Raw genomic sequence first — 17,465 nt, 5'->3', positions numbered from 1 at the left:
GAGTGGCAGAGCTAGGACTTAAGCTAAGTTTGGTTCCAGAAGCACAGATCTTAGTCTTAACCAAGAATGGACAGTGGTTCCCAGAACTTTTTAGCTTAGTGCCTTGCCCCCAATGCTAAATTACCATAATCTCCCACCGATTCCTTCTCTGGCCAGCCCTGCGTTCCTTGCCGAACTTCCTCGGAGGCGCCAGCAGGTGGCGATGGGCATCCCTCGCGGGCTGCTCTATCCAGCGCACGCACCTCTGTGGTGCCAGGCCGCCGGCGCCGCCGCTGCACTTCCGGGCGCCGTTTAAGGTGAGCCAGGGTCTCCCCAAACCCCCTTAAGCTGCCTTTTCCCCTTAGTAAAGAACCCTCCCACCCCGCTCACAGAGGTCGCAGTCTGGCAGGTCTAGTACCCGGGTCTGGGTGCCTAGGCGGAGGCCGGGTGGCCATCGGAGGAGGTAGAGCCATCTGGACGATTGGTCCCGGCGAGGCCCAAACGCCTCAGAACCTCGCGCCTCTGCTCTGCTGCGCCGGAGAGCTCGCGCTTCTGGTCTCTTGGCGATCCTGGCAGTCCGGAAGCGGAGTAGGACTCCTTCCTTTCGTTCCCTCGAGCCCCGCCAGGCGGCGCCGTGAGCCTGGCCGGGATTCCCCCTGCGACTGCGAGCTTTGACCACCCCAGGGGTGTTGAAATTGGCGAGGAGAGAGGCGGAGAAACGGGCTGTCAGAAAGCAGTCTACCACTTGGAATAAGTTTCTCTCGTGGACTGTGTTTTCCATCATTAGGATCTCCTGGAGCACATGTGCAAATGCCTGTGCTGCATTGCCGAAGATCCTGATTCAGGGGATCTGGGGTGGCGCCTGGAAATCAGCATTTTAAAACAGCCGCTCCAGGTCGATGCCCATAGTCTGCGCACCTCACCTTCAGAAACTCTGGTATAACTGGTGGAGAGGAACATTGCACTGGGTTGGCTATGGGAGTGTTTATCTTGAGGAAGACTTCCAAGAGGAAGTGATCCTAGCTGGGCTTTGTATTGAGAGACTAGAAAATCCACTGGTTCTTTGCTTTACAGTTATGAATTCCCTCCCCCGCCACCACCAGGATGCAGAAGATCTCAGTACTGCTCTTCCTGGCCTGGGTCAGCTTCCTCTTCTATGCCGGCATTGCTCTCTTCACCAGTGGCTTCCTGCTCACCCGATTGGAACTCAACAACCACAGCAGCTGCCAAGAGCCCCCAGGCCCCGTGTTCCTACCATGGGGGAGCCAAGGGGAGCCTGGGGCCTGCTGGATGGCTTCCCGATTCCCCCGGCTTGTGTTGGTGGTGATAGATGCTCTGCGATTTGACTTTGCAAAGCCCCAGTTCTCACACGTTTCTGGGGAACCTCCTGTCTCGTTGCCCTTCCTGGGCAAACTGAGTTCCTTGCAGAGGATCCTGGAAAGTCAGCCTCACCATGCCAGGCTCTACCAATCAAAAGTTGACCCCCCAACCACCACCATGCAGCGTATCAAGGCCCTCACCACCGGCTCACTGCCAACCTTTGTTGATGCCGGCAGTAATTTTGCCAGCTATGCCATAGCAGAAGACAATCTCATTAAGCAGCTTACCAGCACAGGTTAGTCTGGGCCTCTTTGGAGGCCAGGAGTACCTTGGCGAATTTCTTCCTTAGAAGTAGCCAGAACTCTGGGTGCCCAGCTGCATGTTTAACTAGGAGTACAGAGAAGGAGAGTTACAACCCTGCATGCTGGGAGTGCAGGTCCGGGCTTTGTCCTTCTGGAGTTTCTAATCTGCTTGGGGTATTGGTTTTACTTTGGGAGAGCTCTCAGTAAAGGGGCAGGGGAAAGACCCAAGAGAAGATGTGGGTCTAAGAGTTCCCTTCGTGGCTCAGTGGTTAACGAATCTGACTAGAAACCATGAGGTTGCAGGTTCGATCCCTGGCCTTGCTCAGTGGGTTAAGGATCCGGCATTGCCATGAGCTGTGGTGTAGGTTACAGATGCGGCTCGGATCCTGTGTTGCTGTGGCTCTGGTGTAGCCGGTGGCTACAGCTCCAATTAAACCCCTAGCCTGGGAACCTCCATATGCTACAGGAGCGGCCCAAGAAATGGCAAAAAAAAAAAAAAAAAAAAAAAAGATGTGGGTTTAGTGTTCTCACAAGTGAGGAGAGATCAGAGGGTCCAGGCTCTGTCCACTCACTGACTGGGAAAAAGGAAGGTGTACCAGGAAAAACAGAAAAACAGATAGCCAGGGATTGAGAACTAGCACAGCTTTTTGTAGGAATAAGGAATAAGTGGTCTGGGTGGTACATGGTTATCAGGGCAAGCTTCCTGGCAGAAAATTTTAGGCCTTGAAGGATAAAGAGTTGTTGGATGGACCTGCTGTGACTCAGTGCATGGTTTGGATTCTGATAGATCTGTAGAAGGTCCCTCCTGTTCCCCGTCCTCTGACTCCTGCTCCGGCTATGACTCACTCTTGTGTCTTTGTAGGAAGGCGTGTGGTCTTCATGGGAGATGAAACTTGGAATGATCTTTTTCCTGGAGCTTTCTCCCAAGCTTTCTTCTTCCCATCATTTGATGTCCGAGACCTGCACACAGTGGACAGTGGTATCCTGGAACGTCTCTACCCAACCAGTGAGCATGGGGCCAGAGACAGGCCTAAAACTAGGAGCTGGGGAGGGCTGCTTCAGTCCACAAATTCTGTGTGCAATGGCCTGGACTTGTTCCTGAACGTAGGAGCATCAGAACCTAGGTGGAGTTGAGGAGTGAGCCTTAGTCCCCTGTGCTCACGTTCTCTCTTCTACAGTGGACAGTGGTGAATGGGATGTGCTGATTATTCACTTCCTGGGTGTGGATCACTGTGGCCACAAGCATGGACCTCACCATCCTGAAATGGCCAAGAAACTTAGCCAAATGGACCAAGTGATCCAGTGAGTGTGGATGTTGGCAGGGGGTGGGGATGGGTTTGTGAATGAGAATGTCATGGTATGTGGTCCCAAGCAAGAGAAAAAAAAAATCTTATTTAGAGCCTCTTTCCTAGCTGAATTATGTCTTCTCTCGGCCTTTTTCTGAAGCTAGGGGCCCCGTTCATTTTGAGTAACCCAGTGTGTGGTTTGGGTCATGACCAAAGAGGTGTCATTTTGCCAGAGATATAGGTCCTTCTAATGGAAGTTCTGGCTGGGACTGAATGGGGCCCTCAGAAAAATCTTTATCCATCTCTACTCCTGACACATTTCTTGGCCCCAGGGGACTTGTGGAGCATCTGGAGAATGACACACTGCTGGTGGTGACTGGGGACCATGGGATGACCACGAATGGGAACCATGGAGGAGACAGTGAGCTGGAGAACTCGGCTGCACTTTTTTTGTATAGTCCCACAGCCCTCTTTCCCAGTGCCCCACCCGAGGTGAGGCCTGAGATGTGCTTTGTGTGGTTTCCTGCTGTTCAGCCCACATCATGATCAGAGTATCCTTGTGGATCCCTCCAATTTAAGCCCCCAGGTTCATGACCCTGGGCATCCCCCATTCTTATTTCCTACCTAGGCCCCTACACCTTCCATCCCAGACACTGACCTCAGCTCTTTGGTGAACCCGTTGACCCCTGTCTTTGGTCTTTAGGAGCCAGAGGTGATCCCTCAAATCAGCCTTGTGCCTACACTGGCCCTGCTGCTGGGCCTGCCCATCCCATTTGGGAACATCGGGGAGGTAATAGCTGAGGTGTTCTCAGAGGTCGAAGACTCTCAGCCTCACTTCTCTGCTCTGGCCCAAGCCTCAGCTCTCCATCTCAATGCCCAGCAGGTAGGTAATGGGCTAGGCTCCTAGGCAACAGAGTTAGGTTGGGCATGGGAGAAGCATAATGACCCACTCTCTTGTCCTTTGTTCAGCCTTAATCCCACATTCCATAGCCATGTCCTCCCTCTGGATGAAGTTTGGGTCCCGGGCAGAGTTTGGGTCCCTGATTTCCAGATACCCCCCTTTGGTGATACCTATCCTTGCCTCTGTCCCAATTTATGTCTCTAAGCTTTAACCGTTGGTCTCTGATCTTTTCTGCCAGGTGTCCCGTTTTCTTCACACCTACTCAGCTGTTGCTCAGGATCTCCAAATTAAGGAGCTTCATCGGCTGCAGAACCTCTTCTTCAAGGCTTCTGCTGACTACCAGCAGCTTCTGCAGAGCCCTCAGGGGGCTGAGGCAGCACTGCAGACTGTGATTACTGAGCTGCAGCAGTTCCTGCGGGGAGTTCGGGCCATGTGCATTGAGTCTTGGGCTCGTTTTTCTCTGGTCCGCATGGCAGGGGGTGCTGCTCTCTTGGCTGCTACCTGCTTTCTCTGCCTACTGGTATCCCAGTGGGCAGCATCCCCGGGTTTCTCTTTCCATCCTCTCTCAATCCCCATGGCCTGGGGTCTGATTGGGGCCATAGTGTGTGCTGGATTCCTGGCAGCTACTGGATTGAAGCTGGATTTAGTGGTTCTAGGGGCCATGGCTGCAGTGGGCTCACTCCTGCCTTGTCTGTGGAAAGTCTGGATTGGCTGGGGATCCAAGAGGCCCCTGGCAGCCCTCCTTCCCATGCCTGAGCCTGTCCTGTTACTCCTGCTCATTCGCTTTGCTGGTTTCTTCTCTGACAGCTTTGTTATAGCTGAGGCCAGGGCCGCCCCCTTCCTTTTGGTCTCACTCATCTTGCTCCTGGTTGCCCAACTTCACTGGGAGGGCAAGCTCCTACCACCTAAGCTAGTCACAGTACCCCGTTTTGGCTTTTTGACCCCAACAGGCCCCCCACGGCACAATGGCTTGCATACCCTGGGGCTTGGAGGTGGGTTGCTTTTATGTATAAGGCTAGCTGGGCTTTTTCACCGCTGCCCTGAAGAGACACCTGCTTGTAGCTCCTCACCCTGGCTGAGTCCCCTGGCGTCCATGGTGGGTGGTCGAGCCAAGAATTTGTGGTATGGAGCTTGTGTGGGGGCGCTGGTGGCCCTGTTAGCCGCTGTGCGCCTGTGGCTTCGCCGCTATGGTAATCTCAAGAGCCCTGAGCCCCCTGTGCTCTTTGTGCGCTGGGGGCTGCCCCTAATGGTACTCGGCACTGCTGCCTACTGGGCACTGGCATCGGGGGCAGATGAAGCACCCCCACGTCTCCGGGCCCTGGTTGCTGGGGCATCAGTTATGTTGCCTAGGGCTGTGGCAGGGTTGGCGGCTTCAGGGCTCATGCTGCTGCTCTGGAGGCCTGTGACGGTGCTGGTGAAAGCTTCGACGGGCGCTCCAAGGACCAGGACTATCCTCACTCCCTTCTCAGGCCCCCCCACATCTCAGGCTGACCTGGATTACGTGGTTCCTCAAATCTACCGACATATGCAGGAGGAGTTCCGGGGCCGACTAGAGAGAACCAAATCTCAGGGCCCCCTGACAGTGGCTGCCTATCAGTTGGGGAGTGTCTACTCAGCGGCTGTGGTCACGGCCCTCACCTTCTTGGCCTTCCCACTTCTGCTATTGCATGCAGAGCGCATTAGCCTTGTGTTCCTGCTTCTGTTTCTGCAGAGCTTCCTTCTCCTGCATCTGCTTGCTGCTGGGATACCCATCACCACCCCTGGTAAATACATATCTCAGCCCTGATTCATCCAAGGACAGTAGTGATGTGAGTTCAGCCCCTCTAAATTTTCGGGGAGGTGTTGCTCCTCAGGTTCTTCACCTTGACACAGGGTCTCAGGCCCCAACAGTTGAGAGGGCCTTTCTGATGTCCTCTCTCTTATCTGCTGTAGCCAAGCTAATTGATCCCTACCATTGGCTTCCGAGGCCAGCAGGATTCATGGAGGAGGGAGACAAGCAGTACTCCAAGACTCAATTCATGTGGAAATGCTGCATCCTTATGAGGCATTTCCTGATTTTCCAGTGTTGAGAGTGGTGAATTGCGAGTATTTGATGTCATAGCGAGCTGTGTGTATGTGAGAGAGAAAGGTTGACTGCAGATTAGAGCATCGGGGCTTTGTGCCATGGAAGGAATTAGAATAACAGAATGTTGACTATTAGAAGTTCGGGGTGATGGGCGTGCATGTATGTAAGAGAATTAGCACTGAAGTAATAGGTGTGTACAATCTTGGGGCAGGGGGCAGTGGACAAGACTGTAAAGAGGCATATCTCTTCTCCCAGGTCCTTTTACTGTGCCATGGCAGGCAGTCTCTGCTTGGGCCTTCATGGCCACACAGACCTTCTATTCCACGGGCCACCAGCCTGTCTTTCCAGCCATCCATTGGCATGCAGCCTTCGTGGGAGTCTCAGAGGGTCCTGGCTTTACCTGGCTGTCTGCTTTGCTGGTGGGATCCAACACCTTTGCCTCCCATCTCCTCTTTGCAGGTACTTCCACCTTCCTCCCTGGCTTCCATTGTTTACTCTGGCTTTGTGGAAGGAAAGGAAACCCCTGGATTTGAGCGGGGTGTGTGTGTGTGGGGGGAATGTGATTTTGTTAGATCTTTGGCACACCTTGGCCTATTGCTAATTGGAGGTTGAACCACTTAAGGTAGTTGGGGGCCAGGGTGGCCTGGTCCCTGGGTCCTCCATTGATTCTAGCCCTGCCTTCCCCCGAGGCAGTAGGTTGCCCATTGCTCCTGCTCTGGCCCTTTTTGTGTGAGAGTCAAGGGCCCCGGAAGAGGCGGCAGCCCCCAGGGAATGAAGCTGAGGCCACAGTCAGGCCTGAGGAGGAGGAGGAGCCATTGATGGAGATGCGGCTCCGGGATGCGCCTCACCACTTCAATGCAGCGCTGCTGCAGCTGGGCCTCAAGTACCTCTTTGTCCTTGGTATTCAGGTGGGTGCAGGAGAGAGATCCTAGAGTTAGTGATGTCACATTTTTTCTTTCATACTTTGCCAAAACTCTAGGAAGGAGCCTTGACTGAGGTATAGATAAATGAAGTGGTTGCCAAAGGCCAGTGGTCTCAAATGGCAGAATCTGGGTCTCCTTCATCCTAGTCTTGGATTATTTCCTCTCTGCAAGCTAGATCTGGACCCTGATGCTTGCATTTGGGGATTTCTCCATTAATGGAGAAGCTGAGGATTCTTTCCTAAGCTGTGATCATGGATCCGCCTTTCCTTCAGAGGCAGAAGGTGTGACTCTGACATTTCCTCCATCCTGGAGGCCAAGCCTGAGTGTCAGCGGCACAGATGAATAGTGCTTGCCCAAGATCACGGAGCACGTCATGATGGAGCCAGGAAAAGAATTAGGTCTCCTAACTCCAAGCCCAGGATTTTTTTCACTCACATGCACTACTTTCCTCCCCTCACATTCTTTTTTTTTTTTTTTTTTTTTTTTTTTTTGTCTTTTTGCTTATTTCTTTGGGCTGCTCCCGCGGCATATGGAGGTTCCCACGCTAGGGGTCGAATTGGAGCTGTAGCCACTGGCCTACGCCAGAGCCACAGCAATGCGGGGTCCGAGCCGCGTCTGCAACCTACACCACAGCTCACGGCAACGCCGGATCCTTAACCCACTGAGCAAGGGCAGGGATTGAACCCGCAACCTCATGGTTCCTAGTCGGATTCGTTGACCACTGCGCCACGACGGGAACTCCCTCCCCTCACATTCTTCATATGGGTCTATGGCAACTCTCTATTTGATCTGCCTCCTCCTCCCCTTCCTGAATAACTTGATTCCTCCTCTCTTCCTTTAGATTCTGGCCAGTGCCTTGGCAGCCTCCATCCTCCGCAGGCATCTCATGGTCTGGAAGGTGTTTGCCCCCAAGTGAGTGAGGTTGTTTCCCAAGTATCGGTGTGGGAGAGGGTGAAGCTTGGAGCAAACAATGAACATCCAGAGTGGACAGGGTTTTGTCTCACAGGGAAGAGGATCTGGAGTTACTGGGGCATTTGGGATTCTCCACCTTTCTTTGCAGGTTCATTTTTGAGGCCATGGGCTTCATTGTGAGCAGCGTGGGACTTTGCCTGGGCATAGCTTTGGTGATGCGAGTGGATGGTGCTGTGAGCTCTTGGTTCAGGCAGTTAGTTCTGTCCCACCAGAGAGCTGGAGAACAATCTAGCCTGGTCTATACGGGTGCTGGATCATCTGCAAGAGAGGCTCAGTCATACCTCTTACCGTCATGTAGCCAGGAGCTACTGGTATCTGGGACTTCATCATTTTGTAACTCAAAATCATAGTGGGGCCTAATCCCTGACTCCTGCTCTGGATATCTGAGGGACTGGGGGGCTGTCTCCTAAGCAGAATAAAATAACAATGTAAATATGTGTGTCTGAGGTGTAGGGGAGCCCCCCCTGTCCTGTAGGGGATACTATGGGGGGAGGGGGAGAGTCAGTCTCCCCTCTCCCAGGCACAGATGGGATCAGTCATCTTATGCAGACCTGGCTGTACCAGAGAACCTTTGGAAAGTGGTTACTGTTGTTGGAGTTCACTTCTCCCACCTCTTCCTGAATTACTACTATTATTCGACCTACCATTTTCCTTTGCCAGGCAATATATTTTATTGAATTCTTTCATTTTGGCCAGTAACAGAGATGCCTGAAAAGACAAGCCCAGGCATCACGGAACACATTGACTTCCATTGTCTCAGGCCCCAGTGGTAATGTGTCTCCTTCTCAACTGTGTCCTTTTACTTTTATTTATTTATTTATTTATTTTGTCTTTTTAGGGCCTCATTTGTGGCATATGGAGGTTCCCAGGCTAGGGGTTGAATCAGAGCTGTAGCTGCTGTCCTATGCCACAGCCACAGCAACGCAGGATCCCAGCCGCATCTGTGATCTCCACCACAGCTCACTGAGCAAGGCCAGGGATCACACCTGTGTCCTCACGGATGCTAGTCAGGTTCATTTCCGATGAGCCATGGCGGGAACTCCTCCTTTCACTTTAGAATACCCTTTGCTTTTCACTTCTGTGGAGGCCTCCCTAGTTTTCCAGCCTTTTATCAGACCTACTTGCCCATCTAACAGTGTTCCACTTTGTCCCAGCGACCTCTGACTTGAAGCCAAAACTGTATGAATCTAACGTTCCACTCGCATGTCTCCTGTGCCTTCCATCTACCTCACTACTTCTTTGTTATGTTGAAGCGCTGGTATGAAATCCTCATGGAAACGTCCATCAAAGGAATGGGGAATAGGTACTGAGAAGAAAGGTCAGGACTAGGGTTTGAGGTTTGAGGGGGCCCAAGACAGGAGGAGATGAGACTACTGAAAGAAAGAAAAGCGATAAGCTATATGGTTTGCAAATAATTTCTCCCACTTTGTGATGACTTTAAATTTTCTTTTATTTCTTCTTAATTGAGGTATAGTTGACATCTTTGAATTTCCTTTGCCCCCCCAGCTTTGTGAGATATAGTTGGCATACATCACTGGATAAGTTTAAGGTGTACTGCCTAATCTGCCTAATGCTTTGACTTACATCTTTGAATTTTCTTTTTTTTTTTTTTCAGTTCTCTTCAAATTATTTTATTTATTTATTTTTAATTGATATTTCCCCAATACAATTTTTTTCTACTGTACAGCATGGTGACTCAGTTACACATACATGTACACATTCTGTTTTTGCATATTATGCTCCATCATACCTGACTAGATACAGTTCCCAGTGCTACACAGCAGGATCTCATTGCACATCTTTGAATTTTCTTGATGCTATCTTTGTAGCACAAGAGTTTTTACTTTTAGTGAGATCCAGCTTATCCATTTTGAGTTGACCTTATGGATGGTAAGGGTCGCAGTTTGTCTCTTTTTTGCATTCGGATCTCCAGTTCTACCTACAGCTGTTGAAAGGATTGGGCAGGTACGTTCTGGCAGTGCAGACTGCTCAAGCACAGGGCTGCGCTGCCAGGTAGTCGGGCTCCATGGGGTTGAGCAGACTGTGGTGAGTGTGCTGGTGCTCCATGGTGAGCAGAGACAGGTTGGGCCGATTACCGAGGGCCTCCATCTCCAGTCAGTTCTTTTTGGAGACAGTTTCTGCTGGGGACGGACTTTTCGTGGCGGCCACCGGCGGTACTACAACTCCCAGCCTGCGTCGCGCGGATCAGCGCTCCGCGGCGAGGGAAGTCTGGGACAGGCCTGGCCGGCCCGCTGCGATCCGCGAATTCCGCTACGGAGATCAACTACAAGGCTTTGGCCTCCGGGAGGGCTGCGCAGGCCGGACGGCGAGCCGTACGACTTCTCCACTCAGACACGCCTCCAGCCTCTGGCCCGCCTCAGCCTTCCCCTCCGGTCTGGTCCCGAGTCTGGTCCCGACTCGTTTATTTCTTCCTGGAGTTTTCCGCGGAGAGTAACTCTTGAGGGCGACCAACCGCGGCCGAGCGTTTTGCTGGCCCGGCCAACCAGAGGCGAGGGTGGAAGAGGCGGGAGTGAAAGTCCCGGAGGTCAGCTAGAAGACAGTTCGTTTCTGCGGGGAAGGGCAGGCTGCCCTGATTTGGAACCCCGAGGGGAACAAAGGAGCCTCGGCGGGGTGCGGAAGTGCACGGACCCCTCCCCGCTCAGCGGGGCCTTCCGGGGGCGGGGTGGGGGGGGCAGGCTTACCCTTCAGCAGTCCCTTTCAGGTGTCCGGGCCCAGCCTCGGCCACCATGGCTCACAAGACCCTTCTGGGCTCTTCAACATCCCATGACAGCTGCCTGGATCTGTGGAGGGAAAAGAATGACCAGCTAGTTCGACAGGCCAAGGTAATGTGATTGCTGAGATCCTTACTTAGCAACCCCCAAATACCAGAAAAAGGGTATGCTGTGGATTTACCATCACCATTGGGGAGGGGCTGAACTCGACCTCCCCCAAAGAGCCAGAAGTGGCAGGAGGATGTCGTCCCTTGTCACAGCTGAAATGGGAGAGAGAAGGGCTGGTCTTCAGTGATGCCTGACTCACATTTGGCAGGTTGCTCAGAACTTGAGTCTGTCTCTGAGAAGACAGCAGTTGGTTCAAGATGTACTGGAAGGACTCAGGGGACTCCTCCATAGTTTGCAGGGTAAGTAGGGCCTTCCTCCTCCTCCTCCACAGCCAGAGACAATTCCTCTTCTGCATTTCTGGGATTGAGGTGATTACTCAGGGGGCAGGAGGCCCTGTTTAAGGCACGGACAGGACTGAATGGAATCATCTTTGTTTAGATGAATCTCCTTTTCTTTATTTTTTAACTTTTCTCTCTCTCTCTTTTTTTTTTTTTTTTTTTTTTTTGCTTTTCTTAGGGTTGCACCCACGGCTATGGAGGTTCCCAAGCTAAGGGTCCAATCGGAGCTACTACTGCCCGCCTATACCACAGCCACAGCAACGTGGGATCCGAGCCGCGCCTGTGACCTACACCACAGCTCACGGCAACGCTGGATCCTTAACCCACTGAGTGAGGGCAGGGATCAAACCTGCAACCTTATGGTTCCTAGTTGGATTCATTTCTGCTCTGCCACAACGGGAATGCCTCCTTCTTTTCTCTCTCTCTCATACACACACACAGCAGTAGCTGCAGCAGCAGTAGCTGCAGCAGCAGCAGCAGCAACAGCAGCATTCGAAGAAGTGGTTTCCAGGATAGTCTGTTTGGAAAACTTTCTGCCCTTTCCCTACTCTGTCCAAAGAGTGGGTTCTTTACTGAGGCCATTTTGGTTGGAGTGGAGTCATCTCTTGAGTTGAGGTCTTGTTCAAGGAATAAGATCTTTCACCAGAGTGTGGTCTGTGAGACCAGCATTTGTTGCTCCAGGGCTCCCAGCGACTGTTTCTGTTCTCCCCTTGGAACTGACTGTTATCTGCAACTTCATTACCCTGAGGGCAAGCCTGGCCCAGGGTTTCACTGAGGACCTGGCACCAGATATCCAGCGGGGCCTAGAGAGAGGTAAGGGCCGGAGACTGCCTCCCATGCCCCTTCCAGCCTCAGTATGGGATTAAGTCCTTGCAAGGGGGCTAGGAGGAGCAACATAATCTGTCATCTCTATGGAGATGCCCTTCTCTGATCCTCTGTGAGCTCCTCAGACCAGGAGCACCTTTGTGACATTTGCAGAAAAGGAAAGCCCACTTCAGCTATATCTGTATGTATACTCTACAGTACTGGAGACCCAGGAGCAGCAGGAAGCCAGGCTGGAACACAGGCTCAGGGGGCTGTGGGATTCTGTCCTTCATGTTTCCTCCCTTCTGCCGGAGCTGCTCCCTGCCCTTCATCACCTGGCTGGCCTGCAGGCTGCCCTCTGGCTGAGTACTGACCGTCTTGAGGACCTGACCTTGTTGCTGCAGACCCTGAATGGCAGCGAGGTAATTTGGATGGTGATTTGGGTGTAAGGATCTCTTTTCTCCTGCACCCCCTCCCAGCTGCAGTGTCATCATTATGTGCTGGGGAGGCTGCTGGGTTGGAGTTAAGAAGATGCAGATTCTCTCAGGGAGTCTTAGGTTACCTTGCTCTGGTTGGTCCCTCGTTGGAGGGATTCTCTTGGGAATATTTTTTTTTAAGTACCTTGATTATCTTGGGTAGGATTAGGGCTCTCATGACCTTGTTAAAGTTACCTCCCAGCCTCAGGCTTTTCATCAGTAGCACAAACATAGTCCTTGCCCTGTGTCCTCATGGGTTTACTCTGAGTGAGGAGACTCAGAATAGATCATCACTGGAGTTTCCGTTGTGCTCAGCAGGTTAAGGACCCGACATTGTCTCTGCAAGGATGTAGGTTTGATCCCTGACCTCACCCAGTGGCTTAAGGATCCAGCATGGTGTAAAAGCTTCGGCATAGGTCACAGATGTGGCTTGGATCTGTTGTTTCCATGGCTGTGGCGTAGCCCCAGCTACAGCTCAAATTTGACCCCTATCCTGGGAGCTTCAATATGCTGCAGGTGTGGCTGTTAAAAAAAAAAAAAACAAAAAACAATAGATCATCACTACCATCACTACCCCAGGTTTTTCTCCCTCCTTTATCCTTGCCTCACAGCTATCAATCTCTTAGAATTGAGGGGACACGAATCAGGAGGACCCTTGAGTTCAAAGTCCAGGCAGAATAGACTGAGGTAGAAGGATGGATACTGACAGGCCTAGAACCTCCGATCGTCCTTTTTTCCCCAGAGCAGTGCCTCTGAGGAACTGCTGCTGCTTCTAAAAACTTGGAGGCCCCCAGTTGAGACGTCCGATGCGCCATTGACTCTGCAGGATGCTCGAAGCTTGAGGGATGTCCTTCTGACAGCATTTGCCTATCGCCAAGGTCAGCTAGCAGTCTTACTGGTCCCTTCCTCCCAACCTGTTTTAAGGTGTCCTCTGGGCTCATGTCTTTCCTGAAATGTACCATTTGGCTCAGTAGAGCTTCTCTGTGCTCTTCTTCCCCATCATGCCCCCGCAACCCCCGTCCTGTTTGGCCTCTGAAAGCTTACAGCCTGATTGCCCATAGGCCTTCGGGAGTTGATCACAGGGAGCCTACCCAGGGCACTGAGCAGCCTCCATGAAGCGGCCTCAGGTCTGTGCCCACGGCCTGTGTTGGTCCAAGTGTACACAGCCCTAGCGACCTGTCTTCGTAAGATGGTAAAGGCAGTCCTAGGGTGGGTTGGGGAAGCCATGAGTGTTATGGGCAGCTTCCTACTTTGTAAGGGTAGCTGAGGCTTGTGTCCTCTCCCCCCTCTAGGGCAAGCCACAGAGAGCTCTGCTGTACTTGGTTGAAGCCGTGAAAGGGGAATCAATCTGGGGTCCTCCACTTCTGGAGGCCTCCAGGCTATATCAGCAACTGGGGAACACAGCAGCAGAGATTGAGAGTCTGGAGCTGCTGGTTGAGGTAAGGAACTATGCCAGGTGACGATATGGGGACCCAAGTTTCTTGTGTTGGAAGTAGAAGGAAGTATGGTTCCCAAGGATTGTAGACACGCTTTCTTCTTTTTCTTTCTTTTTTTCTTTTTTCACTTTCTTCTTTTTAAAATTGTTTTCGGCTGCAGTCAACCTATGGAGTTCCCAGGCCAGGAACTGACTCTAAGCCACAGCTTCGACCTACACCGCAGCTGCAGCAACGCCAGATCCTTAACCTACTGTGTTGGGCCAGAGATTGAAGCCGTGCCACCGCAGAGACAATGTTGGATCCTTAGAACTCCTTTTTGTTTCTTTTAGGCCTTGAGTGTCACTCATATCCCTGAAGCCCCTCAGCTTCTCATTGAGGTGGAGTTACTACTCCCACCGCCTGACCCAGCCTCACCTCTTCACTGTGGCACACAGAGCCAGGCCAAGTACCTGCTAGCAAGCCGATGCCTACAGACCAGAAGGTGAGTCTGCCTTGCTCACCTGAGCTTGTCTTCCCACTTCTTTCTTTTTTTTTTTTTTTTTTTTTTTTGGTCTTTTTGCCATTTCTTGGGCCGCTCCCCCAGCATATGGAGGTTCCCAGGCTAGGGGTCTAATTGGAGCTGTAGCTGCTGGCCTACACCAGAGCCACAGCAACGCGGGATCCGAGCCGCGTCTGCAACCTACACCACAGCTCACGGCAACGCCAGATCGTTAACCCACTGAGCAAGGGGCAGGGATCGAACCCGCAACCTCATGGTTCCTAGTCGGATTCGTTAACCACCGCACCATGATGGGAACTCCCCTCTTCCCACTTCTGATGCCTCCCCTGTGATGTGACTCTGCTGCTGTTCTTGTGGGTTGGGGGATGGATGAGCCAGGGGCAGGACATGGGTTCCCCCCTCTCAGCTTCCTGCCTTGCTGCTGGACCTGAACTGAGGACTCTTCACCCAGATACTAACCTCCTGTATCTTGAAAACTCTAAGGTATTCTCACAAATCCAGTCCGTAAGTAGGGTAGATGCATACTGAGCCAGTGTTGGAGTCCCAAGACCCCACCCTCCGTACTCCCCAGGGCCCTTAGCTGTGGCCTAAGGTGAGGCCCATGGGTTATGACCCTTCAGGGTAGAAGATGCTGCAGAACATTACCTGGACCTGCTAGCCCTGTTGCTGGATGGATCAGAGCCAAAGGTGGGTATGTGAAGTTGCTCTGCAATGTGGTGGCAGGGTTGGAATCTCCTTTGGAGGAAGGCAGGACTGCTGTTTTCTTGCTTTTGCTTTGTTGTTCTTCCTGTCCAATCTGGGGGACCAGACTGGAAAGGTTCCCAGAGCAAGCGGGTGTCCAGGTCAGCAAGCAATGGGTGGTCTTTGCACGATACCAGAGTCTGAAGAGATTGGGGGTGGTGGCTCATGTCTCTTCAAGACACTGCATCCTCCTTCCACCCTAGTTCTCCCCACCTCCGTGCCCCCCAGGGCCCTGTGTGCCTGAGGTGTTCTTGGAAGCAGCAGTAGCCCTGATCCAGGCCGGCCGAGCCCAGGATGCTTTGACCGTATGTGAGGAGCTCCTGAGCCGCACATCATCACTGCTTCCCAAGAGGCCCCGGCTCTGGGAAGATGCCAGGAAAGGAACCAAAGAGTCACCACACTGCTCACCCTGGATCTCTGCCATCTACCTGCTTCAGGGCCAAGCTTGGGTGCAACTGGGGGCCCAAAAGGAGGCAGTTAGTGAATTTAGCCGGTGAGCGAACCCAGCAAGCCAACCAGGACTCTAGGGGAAATGTGGAGGGCTACTTTTCTAGTTGGGACCTGACTTGGTGAGCTCCGTTCTCACCTGCCCAACCCAGAGTTTCTGAGGGTTGACTCTTCTTTACCCCTGCTCTGTGTCCCACTTCAGGTGCCTTGAGCTGCTCTTCCAGGTCACACCCAAGGATAAAGAACCAGGTGATTTAGATGGTCAGTTTTCCTCTGTGGTGGTGGTGGATGTTGGTTCCCTTTCTGTGTGTTCCAGCCCACCAGGAGGGTTAAGAGAAAGGAACTCCAAACACAAGAGATAGAGAGGGGACTTGCGGTTTGGGTGACAGTGTGGCCAGGAACAAACGTTTTGACTTTGAGAGTGGTCCCCAGGGCCTGCTTCCAGCTGTGAGCATGGGTGTACGTCAGATGTGGTACTACAACAGCTTCGGGCAGCTGCCCTGATTAGTCGTGGACTGGAATGGGTGGCCGGTGGCCAGGATAACAAAGCCCTACAAGACTTCCTCCTCAGTGTGCAGGTGTGCCCAGGTATGTACGCACGCACAACATCAGCTTTGCACAGATGCGTAAGAATAGAGAGGGCCATAACGGAGGGACCTGGATTAGTGTGAGGGTGATGTTCCTTGATAGAGGTGGATGGAGTTGTGCCTGTGTATATGTACGGATATACCTAGGTGTGCAGACACATAAGACATACAAATGTGTATGAAGGCCTTTTAGGAGTTCTGTAGTCTTCCTGATGTCTTGAGACACAAGGATGATAACTGTGCTGAGATTATGTCATACAGGAACAGGGTCAGCTGAGCCTTTTTTTCTGGGCGGGCAGTGCCCAGGGATAAGAATCAGGATGTTTAGGAGTTCCTGTTGTGGCTTAGTGGTTAATGAACCCAACTAGCATCCATGAGGACGCAGGTTTGATCCCTGACCTCGCTCAGTGGGTTAAGGATCTACCGTTGCTTCCAGCTGTGGTGTAGGTTGCAGACTCGGCTCGGATCTGGCGTGGCTGTGACTGTGGCATAGGCCAGGGGCAACAGCTCTGATTCAACCCCCAGCCTGGGAACCTCCATATTGCCGTGGGGGCAGCCCTAAAAAGACTAATAAAATAAAATAATGTTTAAGTCTGTGTCAAGTTCTAAGGCTCTGTACTCTGGGGTGGGCTACAGGTAATCAAGACGCTTCCTTTCACCTGCTTCAGACTCTAAGGAGGCTGGATCGGAGGGATGAGGCCATTGCTTTCTGGCAGAGGCTAGAAGCCCAAACTGACCTGCCACAAGAGAATGCTACATGGTGAGGCTGAGGGGCAGCTGGTGTCCTGGAGACCTTGGGCCTGTTGGGAGTGGTAGTGAATGAAAGGGAGGAAATGGCTGCCCAACTTTCTGCCTATCCTCCCTTAGACATCACCGTTTTTGCTTTCAGGTCTCTCCCCCTGTACCTAGAAACCTATTTGGACTGGATCCGTCCCCCTGACCGTGAAGCCCTTCTTGAGGAATTTCGGACATCTCTGCTCTAGACCTGTGACCTGAAGGTGCTATGTTTCCAAGAACCTGATCTTGGGCTTCAGTGAGCCACCTGTCAGGAGGGCTTTCTGCTAATACACTCCTTGGGGAGTGTGGCTAGAGCTGACCATTCCAATATAAGTCTGACATTAGAGAGGTTGGTGGTAGTCCTGCAAAATTTGTTCTAGTTACTGGTGTTCTGGTTCCAGAAAAAGCCCCTCTTCCAACAACAAGGCACTGACTTTATTGATAGTACCTTTTTTTCCTGTTTACCTTTTTATGTTTTGAATAAAATTTGATATCTATCTTCTGTCTGCTTACTGCACATACTTGAGTGGGAAGGCTCACAGCTGGCTGATTCAGCTGAGTGCGGGTTGTCTAAGACGCCCTCTCCCAATATCATCTATCTTATGAGCCTCAGGAGAAAGGGCTACAGGAATCCTTACTCAGGAATCAGTGCCTTTAGTCCTTCTTGCCAAAAAGGAGAGTACCCCTGCAAACCCAGGATCCTAGGTGAGGCGACAGAATGAGTGGAGTTAGGTAGGTCTGGAAGGTGATTCTTAGAAGGAAGGGACAAGCA

General features: G+C 52.1%; 2 protein-coding genes across 69 annotated transcripts; both read left to right on the top strand.

Annotated features, from left to right (window-relative positions):
* The first annotated feature begins 255 nt into the window (after positions 1 to 255).
* PIGO (phosphatidylinositol glycan anchor biosynthesis class O) lies at positions 256 to 8,181 on the top strand. 19 transcript variants are annotated; one of them, XR_014823384.1, is made up of 11 exons: positions 256 to 296; positions 1,083 to 1,594; positions 2,464 to 2,607; positions 2,780 to 2,903; positions 3,220 to 3,379; positions 3,591 to 3,770; positions 4,027 to 5,551; positions 6,109 to 6,312; positions 6,543 to 6,761; positions 7,618 to 7,688; positions 7,837 to 8,181. XR_014823384.1 is itself a non-coding variant. In XM_084988746.1 (11 exons), the coding sequence occupies exons 2-11, from the start codon at positions 1,084 to 1,086 to the stop codon at positions 8,096 to 8,098; spliced, it is 2,100 nt and encodes a 699-aa protein (XP_084844872.1). In that variant the 5' UTR covers positions 256 to 296; position 1,083; the 3' UTR covers positions 8,099 to 8,181. The 19 variants fall into 19 exon arrangements, 9 of the variants coding, with proteins under 9 accessions (XP_084844872.1, XP_084844816.1, XP_084844858.1 ...); XR_014823388.1 differs by having other exon boundaries at positions 4,027 to 5,596; positions 6,547 to 6,761; XR_014823392.1 differs by having other exon boundaries at positions 4,027 to 5,596.
* A 1,321-nt stretch (positions 8,182 to 9,502) lies between these two features.
* Positions 9,503 to 17,190, top strand: FANCG (FA complementation group G). Of its 50 annotated transcripts, none has more exons than XR_014823563.1 (14): positions 10,005 to 10,591; positions 10,797 to 10,887; positions 11,608 to 11,739; positions 11,950 to 12,152; positions 12,954 to 13,084; positions 13,268 to 13,333; positions 13,499 to 13,645; positions 13,972 to 14,123; positions 14,762 to 14,828; positions 15,086 to 15,375; positions 15,532 to 15,590; positions 15,762 to 15,917; positions 16,585 to 16,676; positions 16,806 to 17,190. XR_014823563.1 is itself a non-coding variant. In XM_084989041.1 (14 exons), exons 6-14 carry the CDS (start codon positions 13,319 to 13,321, stop codon positions 16,897 to 16,899), a joined length of 1,092 nt encoding a protein of 363 aa, XP_084845167.1. In that variant the 5' UTR covers positions 10,005 to 10,591; positions 10,797 to 10,887; positions 11,608 to 11,739; positions 11,950 to 12,152; positions 12,954 to 13,084; positions 13,268 to 13,318; the 3' UTR covers positions 16,900 to 17,190. The 50 variants fall into 50 exon arrangements, 26 of the variants coding, with proteins under 26 accessions (XP_084845167.1, XP_084845138.1, XP_084845051.1 ...); XR_014823516.1 differs by having other exon boundaries at positions 13,268 to 13,398; positions 15,532 to 15,578; XR_014823505.1 differs by having other exon boundaries at positions 13,268 to 13,398.
* Positions 17,191 to 17,465: the final 275 nt, after the last annotated feature.

The sequence above is a fragment of the Sus scrofa genome, chromosome 1 (assembly GCF_054392235.1).
Source record: "Sus scrofa isolate SSC_HxYL_T2T_F1_AM1 chromosome 1, Sscrofa_HxYL_maternal_Yorkshire_Landrace_v2.0, whole genome shotgun sequence".
Taxonomy (NCBI): domain Eukaryota; kingdom Metazoa; phylum Chordata; class Mammalia; order Artiodactyla; family Suidae; genus Sus; species Sus scrofa.
The sequence above is the reverse complement of the archived record's forward strand: the minus strand, read 5'-3'. Positions and strand labels throughout refer to the sequence as shown.

Excerpts from the sequence above, each read along its gene's own strand:
- PIGO (XM_084988690.1), top strand. The coding sequence starts at position 1,084 with ATGCAGAAGATCTCAGTACTGCTCTTCCTGGCCTGGGTCAGCTTCCTC. Across the intron at positions 3,380-3,590 it reads TTCCCAGTGCCCCACCCGAG|GAGCCAGAGGTGATCCCTCA; the intron begins GTGAGGCCTGAG and ends TTTGGTCTTTAG. Across the intron at positions 7,689-7,836 it reads TGGAAGGTGTTTGCCCCCAA|GTTCATTTTTGAGGCCATGG; the intron begins GTGAGTGAGGTT and ends CTTTCTTTGCAG.
- FANCG (XM_013993636.3), top strand. The coding sequence starts at position 10,496 with ATGGCTCACAAGACCCTTCTGGGCTCTTCAACATCCCATGACAGCTGC. Across the intron at positions 10,592-10,796 it reads AGCTAGTTCGACAGGCCAAG|GTTGCTCAGAACTTGAGTCT; the intron begins GTAATGTGATTG and ends CACATTTGGCAG. Across the intron at positions 15,376-15,531 it reads GCAGTTAGTGAATTTAGCCG|GTGCCTTGAGCTGCTCTTCC; the intron begins GTGAGCGAACCC and ends GTCCCACTTCAG.